This window comes from Heloderma suspectum, chromosome 2 (genome assembly GCF_057233095.1).
Source record: "Heloderma suspectum isolate Gila_16-S chromosome 2, 16-S_ref, whole genome shotgun sequence".
Lineage (NCBI taxonomy): Eukaryota > Metazoa > Chordata > Lepidosauria > Squamata > Helodermatidae > Heloderma > Heloderma suspectum.
This window is the reverse complement of record NC_139459.1, coordinates 220761005-220782981: the sequence shown is the minus strand read 5'-3', so window position 1 is coordinate 220782981 and position 21977 is coordinate 220761005. Positions and strand designations below refer to the sequence as shown.

At 42.4% G+C, this 21977-nt stretch overlaps 1 protein-coding gene across 5 annotated transcripts in view; it reads right to left on the bottom strand.

Annotated features, from left to right (window-relative positions):
* The window catches only part of UNK (unk zinc finger), a 71605-nt gene that overhangs the window by 47734 nt on the left and 1894 nt on the right, over positions 1–21977 (bottom strand). Inside the window, exon 1 of one of the 5 annotated variants that reach the window (XM_084838113.1) lies at positions 10364–10521. The exons of the other annotated variants lie outside the window; for them this stretch is intronic. Within the exon in view, the coding sequence (XP_084694239.1) occupies positions 10364–10422 (59 nt within the window). The 5' untranslated portion in view covers positions 10423–10521. Of the gene's footprint in view, positions 1–10363; positions 10522–21977 lie in introns of those variants that run through there. 5 annotated transcript variants of the gene reach the window in all.

Here is a 21977-nt window from a genome sequence, read left to right as displayed (position 1 = left end):
AACTCGAGAGGAATTGGGGAAGAGAATGTAGCTCAGTGGTAGAGAGTGTTTTGCATGGAGAAGGTTCCAGATTCAATCCCCAATCTCCTTCTAGGTAGGGCTGGGAAAGACTCCTGTCTAAAATCCTGGAGAGCTGCGCCAGTCAGTACTAGGGATGTACGGACTGTGTAAAATCCTCTCCATCTGTCTTTCGCGGATTGTCAGGTGCCTTCTGTTCTGTTGTCCACCCACAGATGGATACAAATATTTTTTTCGTTGTGCAGAAAAATACACAAATAATTATGTAAGTATTTACACAATTTACCTTAGTATGTAATATTTAGCATATTGTCCCCCATTCCATTCAACAGTTCCTCAGCAGAAACTTACGTATTTTCCTATGAATTTATATGTGTAAATTTCGGGAAAGTGAAAAAATCATCTGGAGGTCCATGGACTCTGTGCGGCCTAAGGGGGAGTCGCTCCGCAGCAGATTCCACAGGTCAGATTCTTAGAAATCCAAGCTCATTTTAGTCCGTCTTGGATTTTTCCAGCATCCCTAGTCAGTACAGAAAATACAGATCGAGATGGACCAAAAGTCTGACATGGTATGAGGCAGCTTCCTATATTCCTATGATTGAACCTAGGGCTTTTTGCTCGCAAAGCATGTGCTCTACTGCTGAGCTGCAGTCATTCCCTTAAATTTTATAATATATAATTCCATAAAAATATATACAGCCTTCTATCTTCAGATGCTTCTATTTAATTCTACCCAACTAAGCATCAGTATTTCTGTGTCAGCAACCAAAAGCAAATTGGTTGGTGCCTTCTAATAAATGACTGAATGCTAATTCCTCCACACATCTTCTTCCATAAGGCCAACTTGTCTCTTTTCTGAATATAACACTGATTTGTCAGTCCATTATCTTCCCTCTACCAGAAAAGGCAGAATTTTGCAAACCTTGCCAAGATCAACCATCCCTTAACCTGCTCAAGACAACACAAATTAATTTTGTGGAAACAAAAGAAACAAATAATGCAGGGATGTGACAAAGATGTGAAAGGAAAAGTGTTTCAGTAAATGTTCATTTGTCAAGATGACAATCTGTCATGCCTTCGAATAATAGTTAAGCACCTAAATAAATTTCAACTAATTAATACAGAAAAGATTATTCATGGAAATCTTATCCACAATTTTTATTCAGCTTTTACCCATCTTATCAGCCCTTAAATAACAGCAAAAAGAGACAAAGTTGAAGTGATTTATTAAACATGTATTAATTTTAAGTACAGTACTGATCGATTTAAAATTGTTTACAATATCACATTATCTATTAAGAATAGCTGTATATCTTGGTCATTTAAAGCAAATCACCTACATAAATTCCTGTCTAAAATATGGTATGTATAAGCTATGTTAACTGCTCTCCCACTTAACACAACTACAGCTTGTAAAAGGCAGAATGGCATGGGAGGGTAAAATATTAATTTTCACTCTCTGGCAGTTCCCAATCCACAGATCAGTTAAGACAGAGTATTTTGATTTCAACCTATTTAAATATATTTGAAATAAATGTGGTTCATGAATCACAGCTACCGACTTGTCTCCATTGGATTTCAGTCTAAGACAAAAACAATTAAATAAATCCTCTCTGTTTAAAAAACACACAAACACTGAGATCTCTTACTCCAGTAGTGCTGCACGTGCTCATGCAGTTTAAGCATGTTGTTGTTGTTCAGTCGTTCAGTCGAATCTGACTCTGTGACCCCATGGACCATAGCACGCCAGGCCTTCCTGTCCTGCGCTCTCTCCCGGAGTGTGCTCAAGTTCATATTCATTGCATCGGTGATGCTATCTAGCCGTCTCATCCTCTGCCGTCCCCTTCTCCTTTTGCCTTCAATCTTTCCCAACATCAGGGTCTTTTATTCTAAATTATCCCATCTTTTTCATTCTGTCTTTAAAAAAAAGAAGTTGTTCTACTTCTCTAGAACTCATGTATGGGAACTCACAAGGGCCATAAATGAACTGGGGCTGGGAGACAGCAGGAGAAAAGTTCACATTGTTCAAAAAGCTGGACTGGGAGCCATCAAGAATAAAACAACTTCATGAGATCACAGATCGAAGTGCAAGGGACCCAGATATATAAGCCGTCCTGTTAAATTATTTGTGGATGTGAAATAAGACAGCCAAGATTCTTCGTTACAGAGCATCATCTATTCACAGAACGTTAACTAATGAAAACATCCCCTTCCTTAGCAAAAAGATGTCCAAGCAGGTGGTTGCTGTACAACTCCAGGAACTCTTGGATGAGATGGATTATTTGGATCCATTTCAATCTAGTTTCAGACCTTGTCTCCTAGGCTTCTTTTAATACCATTAACCATGGCATTCTTCTGGATAATAACTCCAAGTTGAGGTGTATTGGGGTGGTTCTATCTGGATGGCCAATTCCAGAATGCTGTGTTGGGGAAACTACAACTTGATTTGTGGCTTTTATATGATAGGGTCTGACAGAGTTCCATCTTGTCCCCCATGCTATTTAACATGTACACAAAACTGCTAAGTAAGGTCTTCCATAGATTTGTAGTAGGATACTGTCAGTACACTTCTGACAAACAATTCTTTCTTTCTTTCTTTCTTTCTTTCTTTCTTTCTTTCTTTCTTTCTTTCCCCCTCTCTCTCTCTTTCATTTGATTCAGGTTCAGGTAGTGGAAGTGTTGAATCCGTGTCTGGGACCAGTAATGGACTGGATAAGAGCCAATAAACTGAACTCAACCCCGACAAGACAAAGCTATCATTGGTGCATGGTTTTGTCTGATCAGGGTAGTGGCTTCAACATGTTCTGTATTGGGTTGCACTGCCCCTAAGCAGTGTAGGTGTTGCTAGGTTCTTAAAAGATCCGCGGCACAGGTCCATAACACAAATTTGCACGCACACAAGAGTTTAAGCGCACACTTAGTGTGTGTGTGTGTGTGCGCGCGTGTGTGTGTGTGGTGTGTGCATGTAGTGTGCTTGCTACATATAGATTACATACATACATAAGAAGTGTGCACTGACCCCCCACCCCACTTCAACTCAGACCCCGATTCAGCATTTTGGAAAACATCTCGCTTTTGCTCTGGCCAATTTGTAGTCGGACCACTTCAGCTCAGCACCAAACCTGGGTCAAGGTTTGGAAAAAGGAGTCTTCATGCTTCCTGTTGACTACCATGGGAAATTAGAAAAAAACTAACTTTTTTCTCTTGGTCAGAACTGGATGATAATTTCAGGCATAGTAGCCCCCTAGAAGGGGATTACACCTACCCAATGTCAGAAAAATAGGTGCAGGGTTTATATTTTGATTTTCTTTTAAAGGGAACTGCCAATAACATTTTAATTCCTTGGAAGAATTGGATAAAAATTCCAGGATTCATTGCCCCATCAGAGGAGATCATGACTGCCAAATTTCAGAATGTTAGCCACAAGGGTTTTGTGTAAGGGTAGCCTTGACATTTTGAGGTCTCCAAAAGAGGACATACTTATCTCCCTATGTTCCTTGTGGACCATTGTTCTGAAATTACAGACAGCCTACAGTTGTCCCCAAGTAAGAAACCAGCAAAGTTTCAGAAGGACAGGTGCAGCTGTTCATGTGGATGGGGAGTTCTCCAATTTGGGGGAGTGCTTTGCTTGCCCTTCCATTCACCCCTTCCCCAGTAGTTTTTGGGTAAATTTGTATGAAAATGCACAGGTCATTACAGGTGTCCCCCAGGCAAGAAACCTGCAAAGTTTCTGAAGGATATACATGCATTCTAATTTAGAATTACTAGAATTTATTTACATTTCACCAATGTTAGCAGCAGGGGAACATGGGTGGGAAGGTGCTATTGCACTCATGTCCCGCTTGTGGGTTTCCTATGGGCATCTGGGTGGCCACTGTGTGAACAGAATGCTGGACTAGATGGACTTTGGTCTGCTGCAGCATGGCTCTTCTTATGTTCTTAAATATAGAGTGCCTCTGAGCATGTGCAGATTGTTTTTCTTTCACCACTGAGCACTTACATTCTCCCCCTACCAATTCTATTCCCCTCCATGTAACTATCTCTCCTCATCCTACCATCCTGAGCATGTACTAAGTACCTTTCCCTCACCACTGAAGATAGAGTTCATGCAAAAAACAACAACAACCCAAACTCACAAATGACAAAACATGCATAGGACTGAGCTGAAAGGGTAGTCAATTCATTAGACGCAATTGGGTAGGCACTGTATTAAGCTTGCAGTACCATGCTCACAGTTCAGGACTTATTTCTGAGTTAACATGTGGAACATCAAGGTGCAAACCTCCATGCAAAAGTAACTTGTGCTGGAATCCTATGCACACTTTCCTCATTAAACATAATGGGACTTCTCAGTAGGCATATATAGGATTGCATAAATTAGCAATAATTATCTTCCCTCCACTTAAAAACAAATCCCAAACTCCTTTTTTTTTAAATTAAAGCTTTCTGTTCATAGGAAGCTGCCTTATACTGAGTCAGATCCTGGGTCCATCTAGCCCAGAATTGTTCACACTGACTGGTGGCAGCAGCTCTCCAAAGTTTCAGGCAGGATTCTTTCGTAGCCCTGCCTGGAGATGCTGGGGATTGAACCTGGGACCTTCTGCATGCCAAGCATGTGCTCTACCACTGAGCTACGGCCTTTTCTATTACTGGATAATGGCAACTGACAAACAAAACAGCCCCAGATTTGTTTCTCTGCAAGCATGTGAACCCAGTCTTCTCAAAGACTTGAGTGAGAGGAAGAGAAAAACCAACCCTCCTGTCTGTTTATATAAAGTCAAATACAGTTCAGAACTTCTCTTGCCCGCCGAAGAGAATTCTCTTTAAGAATTCCCCAAGATATGCTCTAGGCGGAATAAAGAAGAGAAAGAAAGAAAGAAAGAAAGAAAGAAAGAAAGAAAGAAAGAAAGAAAGAAAGAACAGGATAGGAGAGGGAAGAAGAAGAATGGTGACTGGAAATGTGCACGGGGGTGGGGGGTGGGTAGAGTGAATTCCCTAAGCCAAGTGGCTCCTTTCAGAGAGGTTGAACACCCCAGCAGTTTCTCAATCATGACGCCACATAGTCCTAACCCTTCAGAGGAATTCAGGAGGCTGTGCAGGGTTTGCAAGGATTGCACGTACTTAAAGGAACATTATGAAGTGAGGTGGCTGAGGGCTTTTTCTTGCTTTTTTTAAAACTGTAGAGCCTATTTAAAAGCCCCAGCAGTTTCTCAATCATGATGCCACATAGTCCTAACCCTCCCTTTGGCATTATTTGAGTCCCACAGCTATTTAGGAGAAATTAAAGTGGAGGGGAAGAAATACGTTTGTGGAGGCTGATTGGATCCTTTGCTGTACTGAAGCTACTAAACTTCTGCAGAAGCCAAAGGTTCCAGTTTGGGGCAGTAAAATTAGATGATGTGTGAAATACCAGTATTTCACATGGAGCTCTTTCTTCCCTTCCTTCTCCTTCTTCAAGATTTCATTGCAGGCAAGCTCCCAACAGTGGGCATGTAAGAGAAGAAAAGTAGGGGGAGTGAGGATTTTGCAGCTCAAAAAAAAACCTACACCAGAGATTAGGGATAGTGACCTCCTAATGGTCAACTTAAACTCCTTCTGATTAAGATTTCTAATTCCCTGGGTGACTTGACAGTTTTTACTGTTTGTTTTAGACTCTGAGAAAAGGAAACTTTATCCATGGCTAGCGCAAAAGCCACTTGACCTAACTGTCTGAACTTTGGCAAGCTCGGTCACCTCTATAGGGGCTGCCAGGTCCCCAAATTCCATGCACGTATGTGGAAGCAAAATATATATATATATATATATATATATATATAGCTCTTTGCTTTGACAGATTTTCTTGAAAATAGCAAACTTTACCTGTGACTAGCACAAAAGTCACTGGACCCAACTACCTGAAATTTGGCACATTCAATCAGCACTGTGGGAGTTACCAAGGCTCCAAATTTCATGTATTTATCATACAAACTAAAAAAGTTATGGCCATTTTTGTTTTCCAATGCAAGTCAATGGGAAAATGTAAAAAAAATGGCAATTAGGAAAGCTCAAAAGATCAGGGGCACAGCTCAAAACAAGATCCAGGGCCCGTGCCCAAGTGGGCCTCTCTATAATAACGCCCCTGCCCCTAAGGATCAGGTCCATAACTAAGGAATGCTGGCTGTCCATCTTTATCACTGGAAGCCCAAGTGGCCTCTGAGGCATGCAACATCTTCCACCAAGCAGCCAACAACTACACATCCTGGACAGAGATAGACTGACCTGTTACCCATACCCTGATGACCTCCAAACAAGATTATTGCAATGCATTTTATGTGGGGCAGCCTTTAAAGACTCCTTGGAAACTTCTGTTAGTTCAGAATATAACTGCCAAACTTCCAACTGGGACCGACCCTTGGAAACATATCTTGACAGCTTTGAAGCAATTTTGCTGGCTACCAGTCTGTTTCAGAGCACAGCACTGGTGCTTACCTTTTCAAGCCCTACATAGCTTAAGGCCTAGATATCTCAAGGACCATCCCACATGTGCTGTGATCAGAGATCCTCCTCCAAGTTCCCTCACCTTCTGAAATCAAGCAGGTGGCAACTGATGAGGGCTTTTTCAAATGTGATGCCCCATTTTTGGAATGCTCTCCCCGGAAAGACTCACCTGGCACCTCTCATGATGTCTTTTGGGAATCAGGTGAAGACCTTTTCATTTTTCTAGGCATTTTAAAACATCAACTGAACTTGGTTTTTTGTCTGCTCTGTGATGCTCGTGTTTCATCACTTCTGCTGCTTTTTATTATATTGTTTCATTATTTTTAACTGTTCTGTTGTCCACCCCACCCCAAGAATTTACTGTAGGACCAGGTATAAATGTTCTAACTAAATAAATAAATGCTGAATGATTCCATGACCAGCACCAGAAAGGCTGCTGCTGAGACATGCAGCTTCACCCGATGTTTTTGTACCCAGCCAACAATAACCAAGGGATGATTCCCAATTATAGTAATTTCTTTGTATTTGCTTCCAGATAAAAGCATGATCTGTATCCTTCTGCCCCAGAGGCCAACTCCTCAAATCCTGGCAGATATCTCAGAGCTTAATGGTCTAGAATATGGAGGAAAGGCAGATGTGTTTGTCTCCTTGGATCTTCCCCACTTACCCAGAGGGTACTACAGGCATCCTTCATTTTAGCCTCAGCGGGCCTTTTTGTGTGAAACTGACTGACTTTAGAATCCTGTTGTAAGGAGACCATTTTCACTGCTGCAAATCAGAATCAACAGAGCCAATCCATTCGCTGACAAAATGGTATTCCAAGCAGCTAATATAAAACCACACACCAACAACTTGGATTTAGAGCAGTAGTGGCAGTCTTCCAAGTGATGTTTCCTTCCACTGTACCCTTAAGGAACATTTATGTATTTGTTTATTGCAAATCACCATAGCTGTTTTGCCATCTCAAATGCATACTTTATCACCAATTGAAAAAAATGCATGCCATCGGTTTTGGTTATGATATCATAAGTAGGGATGGCGGAGAATTTCTCCACGAATCTCTGGGAGGCCGAATGCCAACGCATTCGGCCCCCCGAAATTGGTGTTGAAATTCTCTGCTGGCCCCCTGCCCCTCCCCGGGATGGGACTTACCTCATGCGAATGTCCCTCTCGGCGGCGGGTCCCGGCGGCGTTTCGGCGGGGGCGGCGGCCGGTCTTCTGACCGGCTGCCGCCGCTGCCATTGCAAAATAAAAAAGGAAAGTAAAACACACACACACACACCCATGATAGGCTACGTAACGATTTACGTAGCCTATCACGGCTAGATTTCCAAAGTCAGCCGTGATAGGCTATGTAAATCGTCACGTAGCCTATCACGGGTGACTTTGAAAAAAAAAAAAACGCGTACGCAAATGGCGGCGCCCATGGGGCGCCGCCATTTGCATTCCTTAGTTTGGCACGTCTAGTCTACGTAAAGATTTACGTAGACTATGGCGAAAATAAGGGCAACGCAAATAGCGTTCCCTTATTTTCGCCGTAGTCTATGTAAATCTTTACGTAGACTAGACGTGCCAAACTAAGGAACGCAAATGGTGGCGCCCCATGGGCGCCGCCATTTGCGTACGTGCTTTTTTTTCTTCTTCCCCAAAGTCACCCGTGATAGGCTACGTGACGATTTACGTAGCCTATCACGGCTGACTTTGGAAATCTAGCCGTGATAGGCTACGTAAATCGTTACGTAGCCTATCACGGGTGGTTTTTTTCTTTACTTTACTTTTTTTTTCGCGGCCAGGTAGACGGGGCGCTCCTCCCTGGCCTGAATTTCGGCGGCGAGGGATGGGGCGCCTCCCCCCCCGGCCTGAATTTCGACCGGGCGAGGCGGGGCGCCTCCCCCCCTCGCCTGAACTTCGGGGGGAGAACCGAAGCGCCTCCCCCCCACCGCGAAGCAAGCTGCGGCACCAGGTAAGTCCCTTTCGTCCATCCCTAATCATAAGTAGATGCACTAATAATGTTCTAGGTTTGGAATGTTTGCTGGAGTTTAAGGTAATCCAGCACTTGACCTTGACTTTTTAAAAATAGTGATTTTTCATATCACTTCACAGCAAGATTGAAATTAATTTCCTAAATACAACAGAGCTCTGCACCACTTTATCTGTACACAGCTCTGCATAATTATATCTGCAGAGTATATATATACATACAGACACACACACTGCTGTCTCAAATCAGTATATTAGCCTTTTTGAAAGCATTTGCTTCATGTGGGTGCAATCCTATATGTATTTATCTGGGAGTAAATCCCATTGAACTCAATGAGATGTACTTCTCAGTAGACATACCCACAATTGTGCTGTAACACCCTGATAGAGGTTATGAAAAACTATGAACTCTCCATGTTTGAAACTTATAAAGTGGCCATATGCAAAAGAGGACAAGGCACCTGCACCTTTAATGGTTGCATACAAGAGGGAATTTCAGCAGGTGTAGAAATTTCCTTTTCTGCACAACTATAGAAGATTCAGGGGCCCTGTCCTCTTTTGATTCTGGACACCCTAACAACTTTGTCTTCACTGAATTATTTTGTCTGATTTCACGACAGAAAATGTAGGGCAAATATCCATGCCTGAACTGACATATTCAAGAAGGGAGCATGAGGCAAATAGTGGGGACTCTTTGGGTGCAATCCTATCAGGATAGGCGGCCACCTCCAAACTCGGAGGTGACCGCCTATCCAATGCAGGGCAGGAACAGTGCAGAGGGGATCGTCCCCTCCGTGCTTCAGCCACCCTGCGTTCATTGCTAGACAGCTGATTTCGGCTGTCTAGCCATGAGAAGGCAGAGTAGGGGTGGGGGGTGGACACCAGACGATGCATAGGAAGCGTTGGAATGGCACTTCCACTCTCCCCGCCACGGCACGGCCCCAGGAATGCCCCGTTTTCGCTGCTCCGTGCTCCTCTTCCGAGCTTGGAGCGCAGGGCCGTTCTGTGCTGCCGATGAGGCAGTGCAGAAGGGGGTAGAGGTCAGTTCTAAGGGAACCGACCTATCCTATGGCCATCTAGCCACTGACTAGTGGCCGTAGGATTGTGCCCTTCATTTCTTAAGAAGTTCTAGACCTTATTGAAAAACGGAAAGCAAACAAATCACCAGGTCCAGATGATATCCATCTGAGAGATCTTAAAATACTGAAATGTTGAAGTGCTGATCTTCTAACAGAAATATATAAACTGTCCCTAAGATTGGCCTCTGAACCAGAGCAGTAGAAAGTGGTCAATGTAATGCTATTTTTAAAAAGGGATCCAGGAGTTATACAGGAAATTACAGGTTAGTTAACCGAGAGAGCAATCCTATGGCCCCTAGACAGCATCTGGGGGGCCATAGGATATTTTGGATTCCTGGATCTGAGGTCGGAGTCAGCGCTCCGACCTCAGACCCATGAGTTCAAGCTCCACTCCCATTCCCCCTCACAGCCACAGTGAAGAGAACCGTGCCGGCTGCCTCTATGAGGTTGCAAGCATGATCTCGGAGGAAAGGGAAAGGGAGCATGCCAGTGGGAGGGGAAGGGACGCATTACACCATATCCAGAGGCCTTCCTAGCCTTCTTTCCTCCCCCTCCTTGCTGCCTCAGCGACACAGGCATAAAAGATCACCTTCACGCTGCTCCCACTCTGCATAGGATTTCCGTCAGCCTCCGAGTTTGGAGGCTGACAGGAATCCCAATAGCACTGTGTCCTCAATGTCTGTTCTGGGTAAATTGGTGGAAAGCAATATTAAAGATAAACTTTAATATTTAACTATTTAATATTTAACTTTAATAGAAGGGCAAGTCTTGATGAAAAAGAATTAAAGAGTAAATCCTGACTCACTAACCTTTTGGAGTTCTTAGAGTGCGTTGACAAGCATGTGGATAGGAGTGATGTGGCAGACATTGTTTACTGGGACTTTCAAAAGGTTTTGACAAAGTCTCCCACCAAAGACTCCTCAGCAAACTTAGCAGATGAGACAGAGGAGAAATCCTCTTATGCATTTGTAACTGATTAAAGAACAGAAACAGAGTAGAAATAAATGAACAGTTCTCACAAGGGATCCCCCAAGAATATGAATGAGTATCAATGCTTTTAAACTTACTCATAAATGATCTGGAATTAGGAGTAAGCACTGAGGTGGTCAAGTGTGCTGATGATACCAAATTATTTAGGGTGGTAAAAACAAAAAAGGATTAGTGAAGAGCTCCAGAAAGATCTCTCCAAACTGTAGCAATGGTCATTAAAATGGAAATGTGGTCCAATGTAAGCAAGTATAAAGTGATGCACACTAAGGCAAAAAAAAATTCCTAACTTCATACATAAACTGATGGGGTCTGGGCTGAGCGCTAATTGACCAGGAATGGGGTCTTGGGATTGTGATAGTTAGCTTGATGAGAATGCTGCTGTTGCTGTGAAAAAAGCAAAGTCCATTTGGGGGGGGGGGGTTTAGGTAAAGAATCTAAAATAAAACTATCATTAACATAACACCTTTATATAAATCTATGGTGTGACCACACTTCGAATATTGTGTACAGTTCTGGTTATTGTAGCCCAAAAAGAATATTACAGAGCTAGGAAATGTGGAGAAAAGGGCAACAAAAATGATCAAAGAGCTAGAGCAATTCCACCATGAGGAAAGGTTACAACTCCTTCAGGGTTTTAGCTTAGAAAAAAGGCAAGTATGAGAGACATGATAGAGGTGTATAAAATTATGCATGATGTGGAGAAAATGGATATGGGAATGTTTTCTCTCTCTTTCATACTGCTAGAGCCCAGGATATCCAATTCAGATCAGACAAAAGGAAGAACTTCTTCATGTAGTTGAACTGTGGAATTCCCTACCGTAATATGTAGTGATGGCAGTCAATTTAGAACAGCTATAAAGGGGGATTAGAAAAATTCACAGAAGGTAGGAATACCAATGGGTACTAGTCTTGATGGTTCTATATCACCTCCAGTATCAGAGGCAGCATGTCTCTGAATTCTAGTTGCTAGGGAACACGAGCAGGAGGATGCTATTGGCTCATGTCCTGCTTGTGGGCTTCCAACAGACATCTTGCTGGCCACTGTGGGAACATAATGCTGGACTAGATAGGCCTATGGTCTAATCCAGCAGGGCTTTTCTTATGTTCAGTTTTAACATGTTGTATTAACAACATGCAGGCTTTCCCTGAAGGATGACCCAGCCAGTGTGGTTGTAGTTGACTAGTGATTATTTTACTGTGTTTTTATTGTTTTATTTTATGTTTTTATCATTTCTATAAACCATTTTGATAGCCCACTGGAAAGCGGTATATAAATCTATGAAATAAATAAATAAATATTCAAACATACCTGAATGAAGACTTACAGATTTGAGGCATAGGTTCAGGCTGTAATTACCACATGCATGTGCAACAAGAAAACAAGGGTATGCTCTCAAGGGAGTATTTTCTGGGCCTTCCTAATCAAAAGCAACTCTGGGTGGAATTAATTGTTATTATGTATTTAGAATATTTATATTCTGCCTCATCCTGCACTGTGCTGGCATATCGTTTCCCCTGATTTTTGTGGGGGTATTTGGGAAACAGGAGGGCTTTGGATCCTGCAGATTTAAAACCTCCCCGGATCCACCCCTGCTACACCTCATTTTTGCCCTCCTGGAGGAGCAAGAGTAATGGACCTTTGCACTTCTGCATGCTGGAGGCCTCCAAAGGCGGGCATCCTTCTCATCTCTTTCACAGTTTGCTGGTTCAAATATTTAGAGGGAATAATATTCGGGAATATGAAGCTTGTGCTAATTGTTAAAGAGGAGAGGTCAGCACTTAAAGGAAACAGAAAATCTCAGTAACATGGGTCCATATTACAAGTACAATCATTTTTACCCTGCATATATAGTATAACGTATTTGTTTCTAGCCAAACTTCACAAATAACGAACTATGAAAAAGACATGCTTCAGATGCTACATTTCTTGCCCTCCACTAATACAAGTATCTCCACCTGTCATATTCATATTTCTTACAACTTAATCCTGAAATTGCAGTCTTCGTATTTAAGCTTTCAGGGATGTTCAGCCAACCAATAAACTTGCCCAAACATGCCCAGTAAAGCGAACAGATATTAACAAGTATCAAACTCACCGACAAAATGTAGGCAATTCTCAGATTTGAATCTACAAAAATGGGGATATATCTATAGCAGATTTACAAATTAGGGGAGAACAAACAGTTTGAAAGAACTCTTGCAGAAGTGAAAGACACATTAAGTTCATTTACAGTGCAATTTTACATATGTCTACTCAAAAGTAAGGACGATTGTATTCAATGAGGTGTACTCCAAGGGTAAGTGGGTATAGGATTGCAGCCTTAATTGTTTATATAGAGATTTATATCTTGTCCTTCTGGTGCCTATGCACCTACTCAGGGAAGTTTCTTCCTAACAAATCAATTTGAAAGATATCAGCACATATAGAGTTTAACATGAATCAGGGCTCACAAAGCCCTAAAATGTATTTTCAATGCCAGAGCAGACCCTGGAGCCTGGAAAACAGGGATGAGAAAGAGTGCACTATTTCTTCACCACTAAGAAGCCACAATCAGTCCGCACACTTCTGATTACTTAGAGAACTCCTAATAGGAAAAGTTATTTTCTCCCTTGCTTGGCAGGGTGTCATGTCCCTGCACATGGAAACATTCAAATATTTTCTACACAGTCGTTTCCACATAAGTATCCTGATCTAGAGCCCCTTTTATGCTCACTGACAAGAACAAGAGGTTTGTTATGAATGTCCTGCCCCATTTATTTCCATGGAGGTGGTAGTTCTGCCATCACATTTCCTGTGCTCATAAAAAATCTGGATGCAATTCTGGATCTTGATAAGATCAAGACACTGGGGAAGCTTAACTATGGCTTGGTGTGAATTTATTTCTCTTTATAAATCTGCTTTTCAACAAGCAGTTCTCAAAGCAAAGTACAATAAAATCATAAAACACTGCAAGAACAGACACATTAAAACACAGGGTTGTATCCAAAGTTTGCATGAATGGAAAGCTGAGTGTGCAACCAATCTTTTCCCTTCCCTCCTCCCCTACTGCATCAGCTGAAAGGTTTCTCCTAAACAGCATGGACTGGGTCACAGGGAGGTGCACTGAGAGGGGAAGTTACCCAAAATCAGATGGACTCACCTTGTGCTGTTCTAAACTGAAAGGCATTAGGAAAGGAAAGGTTCCTCCTGTGCAAGCACTGGGTCATTACTGACCCCTAGAGGGACACCTGCTTGCGCTGGCGTTTTCATGGCAGACTATAGCGGGGTGGTTTGCCATTGCCTTCCCCAGTTGTGACTACCTTTCCCCCAGCAAGCTGGGTACTCATTTTACCCAACTCGGAAGGATGGAGGGCTGAGTCGACCTGAGCCAGCTACCCGAGACCCGGCTTCCGCTGGGATCGAACTCAGGTCATGGGGAGAGTTTTGGTTGCAATACTGCCGCCTACCACACTGCGCCACACGAGGCTCTGAAAGGCATTAACTGCCTGTTTAAACACTCCAAGATTTCAGACCTAGCAGATTTCAAACAACAGGGAGTTCCACAAACATAGGACCATGAGGAAGATATATTAATAGCTGGGAAAGTTTTACCAAGGTTTCACTACTGTACCTCAACAAGTAGAGAGGTATATATCAGAGAAAGAATCAGCACCATGCATTTAGTCTGGAGACATAGTAGCAATCATAATTAACATTACATGCTCCCAGAGGCTAACACTAGCAAGCAGTCTGGCTGCTACATTACGGACCAACAGAAGCTGTTTTCAAAGGCAGGTCCATATATGGTAGTCCAAATGAGAGATTACTAGGAAATGCACAACACTGGCCTTGGTTTGTAATCGGTTGGCAAACCAGAAGCCACAGTTTGCAGTGAGTGTGAATACCATGGTTTAGGATGATGCCTTGACAAACCATTGTTATGGTTGTTGCTCTACCTTGCAAGGCCACTACATTTTGAGACGAGAGTGCTGAGTGAACAGAAAACTAAAGGAGACAAGTCACTCTAAACTATGGCTTGCTTGTATGTTTGTAAGCTCAAACTATGTCTTGGGTTCTAAACTATGTTTTGGTGTGATGTCTAAATTGAGCCATTTATGCCCTACCTCTTGTGGGATTGTCAATGCTTGAAGTTATAAGGATTGGGGTAACCCACTTGGTTTGGAAGTTGATTTGTTCCCAGAGATACATTCTTTTGACCCTAAAAGATCTCGCATCAATCCAGGGTATGTTTCCTTAACTGGGTCACTCAGGTTCTGATGCGGTCCAGTGAATATAATACTCTCTTTTTGAATCAAGGAATCTTGGAGCAAAAATTCCTGGTTGTCCAGGAAACTAATCACTAGCCATGTACAAATCAATCTCTGTCATTGTGTTTTCTGTAAAATTAAATTTGTGATGCAATTTAAAGATTTGTTGCAAATATGAAGCTACCAAAATACTTTCTAATCTTAAATTGATGTGTACATGACACCAATTAAGAATTTCAAAATTAATTTATGCCCTCTCCTCTTTCATATCCTGTGTAAAAGGAAGTACAACAAGGCTGCATATTGTCACCCTGCTTATTTAACTTATATGCAGAGTACATCATGAGAAACGCTGGGTTGGATGAATCACAGGTCGGAATTAAGACTGCCGGGAGAATTATCAACAACCTCCGATATGCAGACGATACCACCCTAATGGCAGAAAGTGAAGAGGATCTAAAGAGCCTCTTGTTGAGGGTGAAAGAGGAGAGTGCAAAAGCTGGTTTGAAACTCAACATTAAAAAAACGAAGATCATGGCATCTGGCCCCATCATTTCCTGGCGTATAGAAGGGGAAGAAATGGAAGCTGTGACAGATTTTATTTTCTTGGGCTCCAAGATCACCGCAGACGGTGACTGTAGCCATGAAATTAAAAGACGCTTGCTCCTTGGGAGGAAAGCTATGGCAAACCTAGACAGCATAGTAAGAAGCAGAGACATCACCTTGCCAACAAAGGTCCGTCTAATCAAAGCTATGGTTTTCCCAGTAGTAATGTATGGCTGTGAGAGCTGGACTATAAGGAAGGCTGAGCGCCGAAGAATTGATGCTTTCGAACTGTGGTGCTGGAGACGAGTCCCCTGGACTGCAAGGAGGTCAAATCAGTCCATCCTAAAGGAAATCAACCCTGAGTGCTCATTGGAAGGACAGATACTGAAGCTGAAGCTCCAATATTTTGGCCACCTAATGCGAAGAGAAAACTCTTTGGAAAAGACCCTGATGCTGGGAAAGACTGAAGGCAAAAGGAGAAGGGGACGGCAGAGGATGACATGGCTAGATAGCATCAGCGATGCAATGAATATGAACTTGAGCACGCTCCGGGAGAGAGCGTAGGACAGGAAGGCCTGGCGTGCTATGGTCCATGGGGTCACGAAGAGTCGGACACGACTGAATGACTGAACAACAAATGTCTCCAAATAAGGCTGTGTGTGTTTTAATGGATTCATTACAAATATTCAACAAATAAAATCTGTCAGTCTCATTTAAACATATGCTGAAGAGTTAAGTCTTCAATCCTATGCACACAAATCTGGGAGTAAACTCTATTAAACACAGTGGGATTCACATCTGAGTAAACATGCATAGGATTTCTCTGTTAACTTGATTCCTATAGACACTCCTATCTCTTTGGGTCTCTTTCTAGCAGGACATTAAAAATACTAATCAAGTGTCTGGCATTCAAACTAACAGCTGAAAAAGCACAATCAGTTCAAGTAACAGAAAAAGTATTGAACCACTGAAAGCCAGCTCTGGCTCACTGGGAATGTATCTTCTGAAAGAACTTCACCGGCTACTGATCTCATGCTCCCTCTGGAGGACCTCTCTTCAGAGGATGACCTGGAGCCCCCTGAGGAGCTTCCTGTGTCTTGGGGCTGTGAGGTGGGTGCATCAAGGAGTTCCTGGGCCCTTGTGGGAAACAGCTGTCGGCACTAACCCTCATGACACAGTTAGCCCCTCTCGGGCTCAGAGGCGAATGCCAAGTGGTCACCTAGCCCCAGGGAACACAGACGTCTAAAGGTCAAGGCTCAGCCACCTGCCAGACCGAGAAGTGCCCACCTGAGGAATAAAGACTCCTTGTGAGTAAGGGTATACTTTTGAGCAAGGTCTTGTCCACAAGTAGACCTTTCTTCAGGTGGCAATGGCCTGCAGCTGTGCTCTGGGTGAGGCCCTGAAGGCTCAGGCTTAAAAGCCTCCAGGAACTGAGTGCCGGACCAATGTCTGAGTACCAGCTCCTTGACTTGTATATCCTTACTATTCCAAGCGGACACGGGCCAACGCATAGAAAGCATTGGAATGACATTTCCATCTGCCCCGGCACACCCCCAGGAACGCCCCATTTTTGCCACTTTGCACTCCTTTTCTGAGGGCAGGGCCGTTCCGCACTGCCTACAAGGCAGCGTGGGAGAGGGTGGAGGTCGGTTCTCAGAGAACCAACCTCACCTATGGCTGTCTAGCCACTGACTAGCGGCCATAGGATTGTGCCCTTAATAACTTTAATAGTAAGTAGGTTAAGACTGAATCTCAATATAAACATGCCAGCCACCACTATCATTTATAAACATTCTTGGTTCTCCCCCCAAATATAGCAAAAATGTAGAATTCACATCACCGTATTTCTCTGGCCTTGAGATCCACAACTTATAGTATTGCTAGGCCCCCAATTATACAATGGCAGTTTGTGATAAACATGCCCTTGTATCTATTTCCAGCAGAATGCTGAAGAATGCTTCCAAAAACTACAGCTAAAATTCTCTAAACCAATTCTACTACAACTCCAAGAACAAGGCAGTATGTAAACAATTTTGTCTTAATATAAAACTTGTAGCCTGGAGCTACTCCAGAATAATCCCATTGACTTAATTAGATATACTAGTTTGAGGATTGGAGCCTTAGTGTGACACATTCAAAGAGTTAAATCAAAAGATCAGGACTGAAAATCTTTAAAATGCTTATTTGAAAGTAATCATGTTGAACCAGAACTTTCACGCAATGGCCCTGATCCAGTGACAGCAATTCATACACATAAACAGGTTTCCCCATGTTAATCAGCTTGACCATGTTTATAACAGGCTGCTACATCAGAAAAAGCAAATCTATAACCAGCAGTGGAGCAAGGTGTATAGAACTGCATGCATCATGCCTTAATGAAACTGTCTGTTGTGGATAGCCATGAATGCTGTGTTTATAGCTCCCTGGATGGAGGGGAATATGTTTAGGTCAAGACTAAGATGTCATTCCTATAAAACAAACAACATAAAACTAAAAAGGAATTGGCTTGGATCCTAGTGTGTTGTCAGCAGCAGTGCCTCCTCTGGAGTTCCACTCACAAGGCATTCCTGTTGGCAGAGGAGGGCAAATTTTGCCGATTGCCACTCCCCTTGTGGTCCCTTACTTCCCCAAAAATCTGCTCTAGAAGGGTGGAAGACCCACTGGAATTGGCATAGGGTGATAGCACAGAGGACTAGGGAGGGGGAATTCATTAAAATCACCTCCCCGCTCTCTTCCTCCAGCTGAAGCATCTGCTGGACCATTCCCTTCCTCTTCTGTTCACGGATTATTAGTTAGGATCCAAGCCATTGCTTGAAAGTCCAGTTGAAATCCCATTGAAAGCTTCTAACAATTACACTGATAAATCTGCCTACAAAAATAGTCTGTTAATTCAGTGCTTTGGATGTGATCACTCAAGTAAATATTTCACATGATCATTTCACTATGAAAGGAAACATATATAACATGCCAATAACTAAGTTTTATCTTCGTCTTTGTTAGCACAATGGCAGTTTTGTTCACATTATGAAACTGTCACTGTTTTTCACACCATTACCCCTTATAGTCCTCTTCCACCAAAACCTCTTCTATTGTCTCCTACACAAGCTTTTCCTTATGTGAGGGGAGGGCAGACATTAGGCCTGGAGGATCTGCTTTGTTTTCCACTAGAATCCCAAGGTCCAACAACTGTAACCAAGGGGCAAAATAGCAGTAAGCACATGCTCGATACAGGAATTCGTTTTCAGCATGAGAACTGGAACTCTGATACAAATCCACTCCTTCCCCATACAGACAAAATCTTGTTTTATTTTAGCAGCCCAATTTATATGGGGGAAATGCTCCCCCACCCCTGCCAATAAACCACTGGGAGTTTTCTATTGTTAAACTACTGGGAGCAGGAAATCGTTGCTGATCTACTGCAAATCACCCAGAGATCTACCAGTGGATCCCAATCTACATTCTACCTATCCATCCTATGTTGAACAACAACTACCCTGCGGATTACAAGTAGGTGAGCCGCTGGCCAACAGAGGGATATACTTCATATATCAGACTCATTGGCTGGCTTGAACTCCAGCAGACCTTTATTGCAACTTGTGTCACCGTGCCTAATACATTTCACAAAAAGGGGAGCCAGAACCAGGGCTGCACCATGTATATGCCTAGAATCACAGAATGGGATATGGTTTGTTAGTCAAGAATGACCCATAAGCCTGTAAGCTCCCGCTGGCTTTAATACAAGACTTCCTGGTTTCTTAAAACAAGAGTTTGCTGTGATTTCCAAACTGAGGAACTGTGGTTCGAGTGCTCCCTGCAAAACAGGACCTTGCAGCTACACAGAGGCATGCAGGCTCATAGTTCCTTCCTGATCCAACAAACCATAGTTTATTAGACCAGGAATATTAAGTGTGAACTAGGCCATGTGATATTAGAGTGGAACTCCCATCTACTAAGAATCTCAGTGTAGTTGCAAAATCAAAATAGGGGGTTAAACAGGTTTTTGAATGGCCGGGGGTAAGTGTCTTGCATACTTCCTTGTTTCTCTCCACAACTAGTAAAACCATAATGAATTTTGTTAATAGTAAAAAATTATTTTTTAAAATAATTTAAAAATTTAAATTTAAAAAATTATGTCAAATAAAAGAAATTCAGCATCTTGACACAGAATTTGCATTTTTTTGCTCCAATTTTTTTTAAAAGCACAATATATACACAGCTTTGGCCATCATGCACAAATGAGAACTTATTTTTTAGATGAGAAAAATGTACTGTTAACTTTAAAAAGAAACAGAACATTTGCAGTGGTCGCCCTTCAAGCCGACACGCACAAATAGCAGGGGTAACATGTTGAACAGGATTGTTAATTATTAGGGGAAGGCACTGAGCTGGCCCAGACAGAACACCAAACCATGGTTTGGCACTCTGTCAACAAGATTTAGGGTGCAATCCTATTCAGAGTTCGGAGGCGGCCACCTATCCAACGCAGGGAAGGAGAAGCATGGAGATCGTTCCCTCTGTGCTTCTCCTGCCCTGCATTTTCAGCCAGACACGGCTAACGGAGGAGGAGGCTGCTGTATAACACACTGGATGTGTTATACAGGCATTGCCATCCTCCCTGCCCCGGAATGCCCCTTTTCGGCCGCTCCGCACTCCTCTTGTGAGCGTGGAAGTGTGGAGAGGTTGGTTCTCCATGAACCGACTTTGGAGTGCGGGCTCCGAGGTCAGTTCCCAGAAAACCAGATATCCTATGGCCGTCTAGCCACTTTAGGATCACTCCCTTAAAGACCCTTGGGCTTGTGCACCATAATTTCCTTCCTTTCTCCTTCACTTGAGATATGGTTGGTCATGCTTTGCAGGGCAAGCACAACCATAGTTTGCCAGTTCAGACAAAATGGCAATCTGATTTGCTTCAAATCAGGAAGGAAAGGAGATAATTGTAGCACGTGAGGGAAGGAGTGCGTATGTGAGCCTGAGGCTCCTTAACAATGATTTAGGTGTTTATATTTCAACCAGCCCACTCCCTAAAAGTTATAAATTTCAGGAGTATTTTCCTCACAGCCATAGCTGCTTTCATTTTTTAAATGACATGCAAAAACTGCTTTTAACAACAGGCTCTTCATGACGATACTCCTGCTATTCTCAGTACTTCTATGAAATTTTTTTAATGAAAAATATTGCTACTGTTTCAAGTCCAACCGCTTAAACCTAAGCAGAGTGGTTAAGAACTTTATCTCTCAGGTTGCTCCCTACATTATCTTGTTCTATAGGATGCTGGAAACTGGAGAGTTCCATCGAGTTCCCAAATCTAAAATCCTCTTAAATTTAAATTTTTATTCTGAAAGGGTTAAGAAAATATGCATCTGCCTCTGAGGAAGATACAGGTATGTGGAGATTCTAGCCGTGGATCAGCACATCTGCACTGTATTCACAGTCACATGCTCATCCTAACCATGTTTCATTTTAAGACAATATTAGATATAAAAGTGACAAGCAACAATATCAGTGTCATTAATATAATGTGGGAAGTGGCTTTCAGGGTTGTTATCTGTTTGGGGAAGACAATGTTTCTTCAGGAGGATAGAATTTCTAATAATAAGGAACATATACATTAAATAACTATCCCAATTCTCAATGTTCACTTTACAAATATAGAAAAGCATAACAAAGTATAGAGAAGAATAATAAAAAGTATTAAGAGGCTCGGATAAATGGTGTATTTGAATTTCTCACAGCAGATGGAGTAATGACACATTCTAGTGATACACGTTTAATAATTATTTCATAAATATGCATGCAAGAAATAGTTCAGCAAGAAATTCCTTATGCACAGGTATAACTTATAAATAACATATAGCACACCTCAGCAACATCTTGACAGAGGGAAGCATAAAGGACAGATTGCAGCAACGTTTCCCTACCAGAGTTCAGGGGAACCAGGAGAAAGATGATCTCTCCTTGCAAAAACATAAGCAAGTAAGTGCTAACCATTACAATTCTGTGAACACATATGTTTCCTATGCTGGGGCTACAATCCTGTGCGTATGTTCTTGAGAATAAGATCCATGGTACATAAATGAGATTTGTGTGTGGACATGCAAGTCAACTATGGGCTGCATCCAATGCTGTGCTAGTGGACTTCTATCTTCTCCTCACCCCTGCAGTCTTCCACATGTCCCAAAGATCCGCTCTGGAATGTCCCCCAACCCTCCGGAGCAGATCTGAGAGGGTGTGGAGGTAGGAGTAAGAATCTATTCTGCTGGAGGATGCCATTCAATCAGCAGACAGACAGCTGGATTTCATCCTGAGAGTTTCTTAAATCATCAATTTGCAAAATTCTGCCTACAAGCCTTATATGATCTAATTTTTGCAAAAATCTAATTTTTAAACCTCACACTTCTGAACAGTAACTTGAAAGTCATCACAAGATACCCTCAAGCCATAAACAAATGAAAAATCAGAAAATATAAATTAAACTGTCATTGTGAACTAGCAGGAACTGGGAATTACAAGCCCACAAAACTTCTGTAAAAATGCTGCATGCCTGGTATCATTTATTCCACTATTTGTGATTGCATGCAACACAGAATAATATAGATACAATTTGTAAACCAGGCCTTAAATTAAAACCAGCCCAATCCC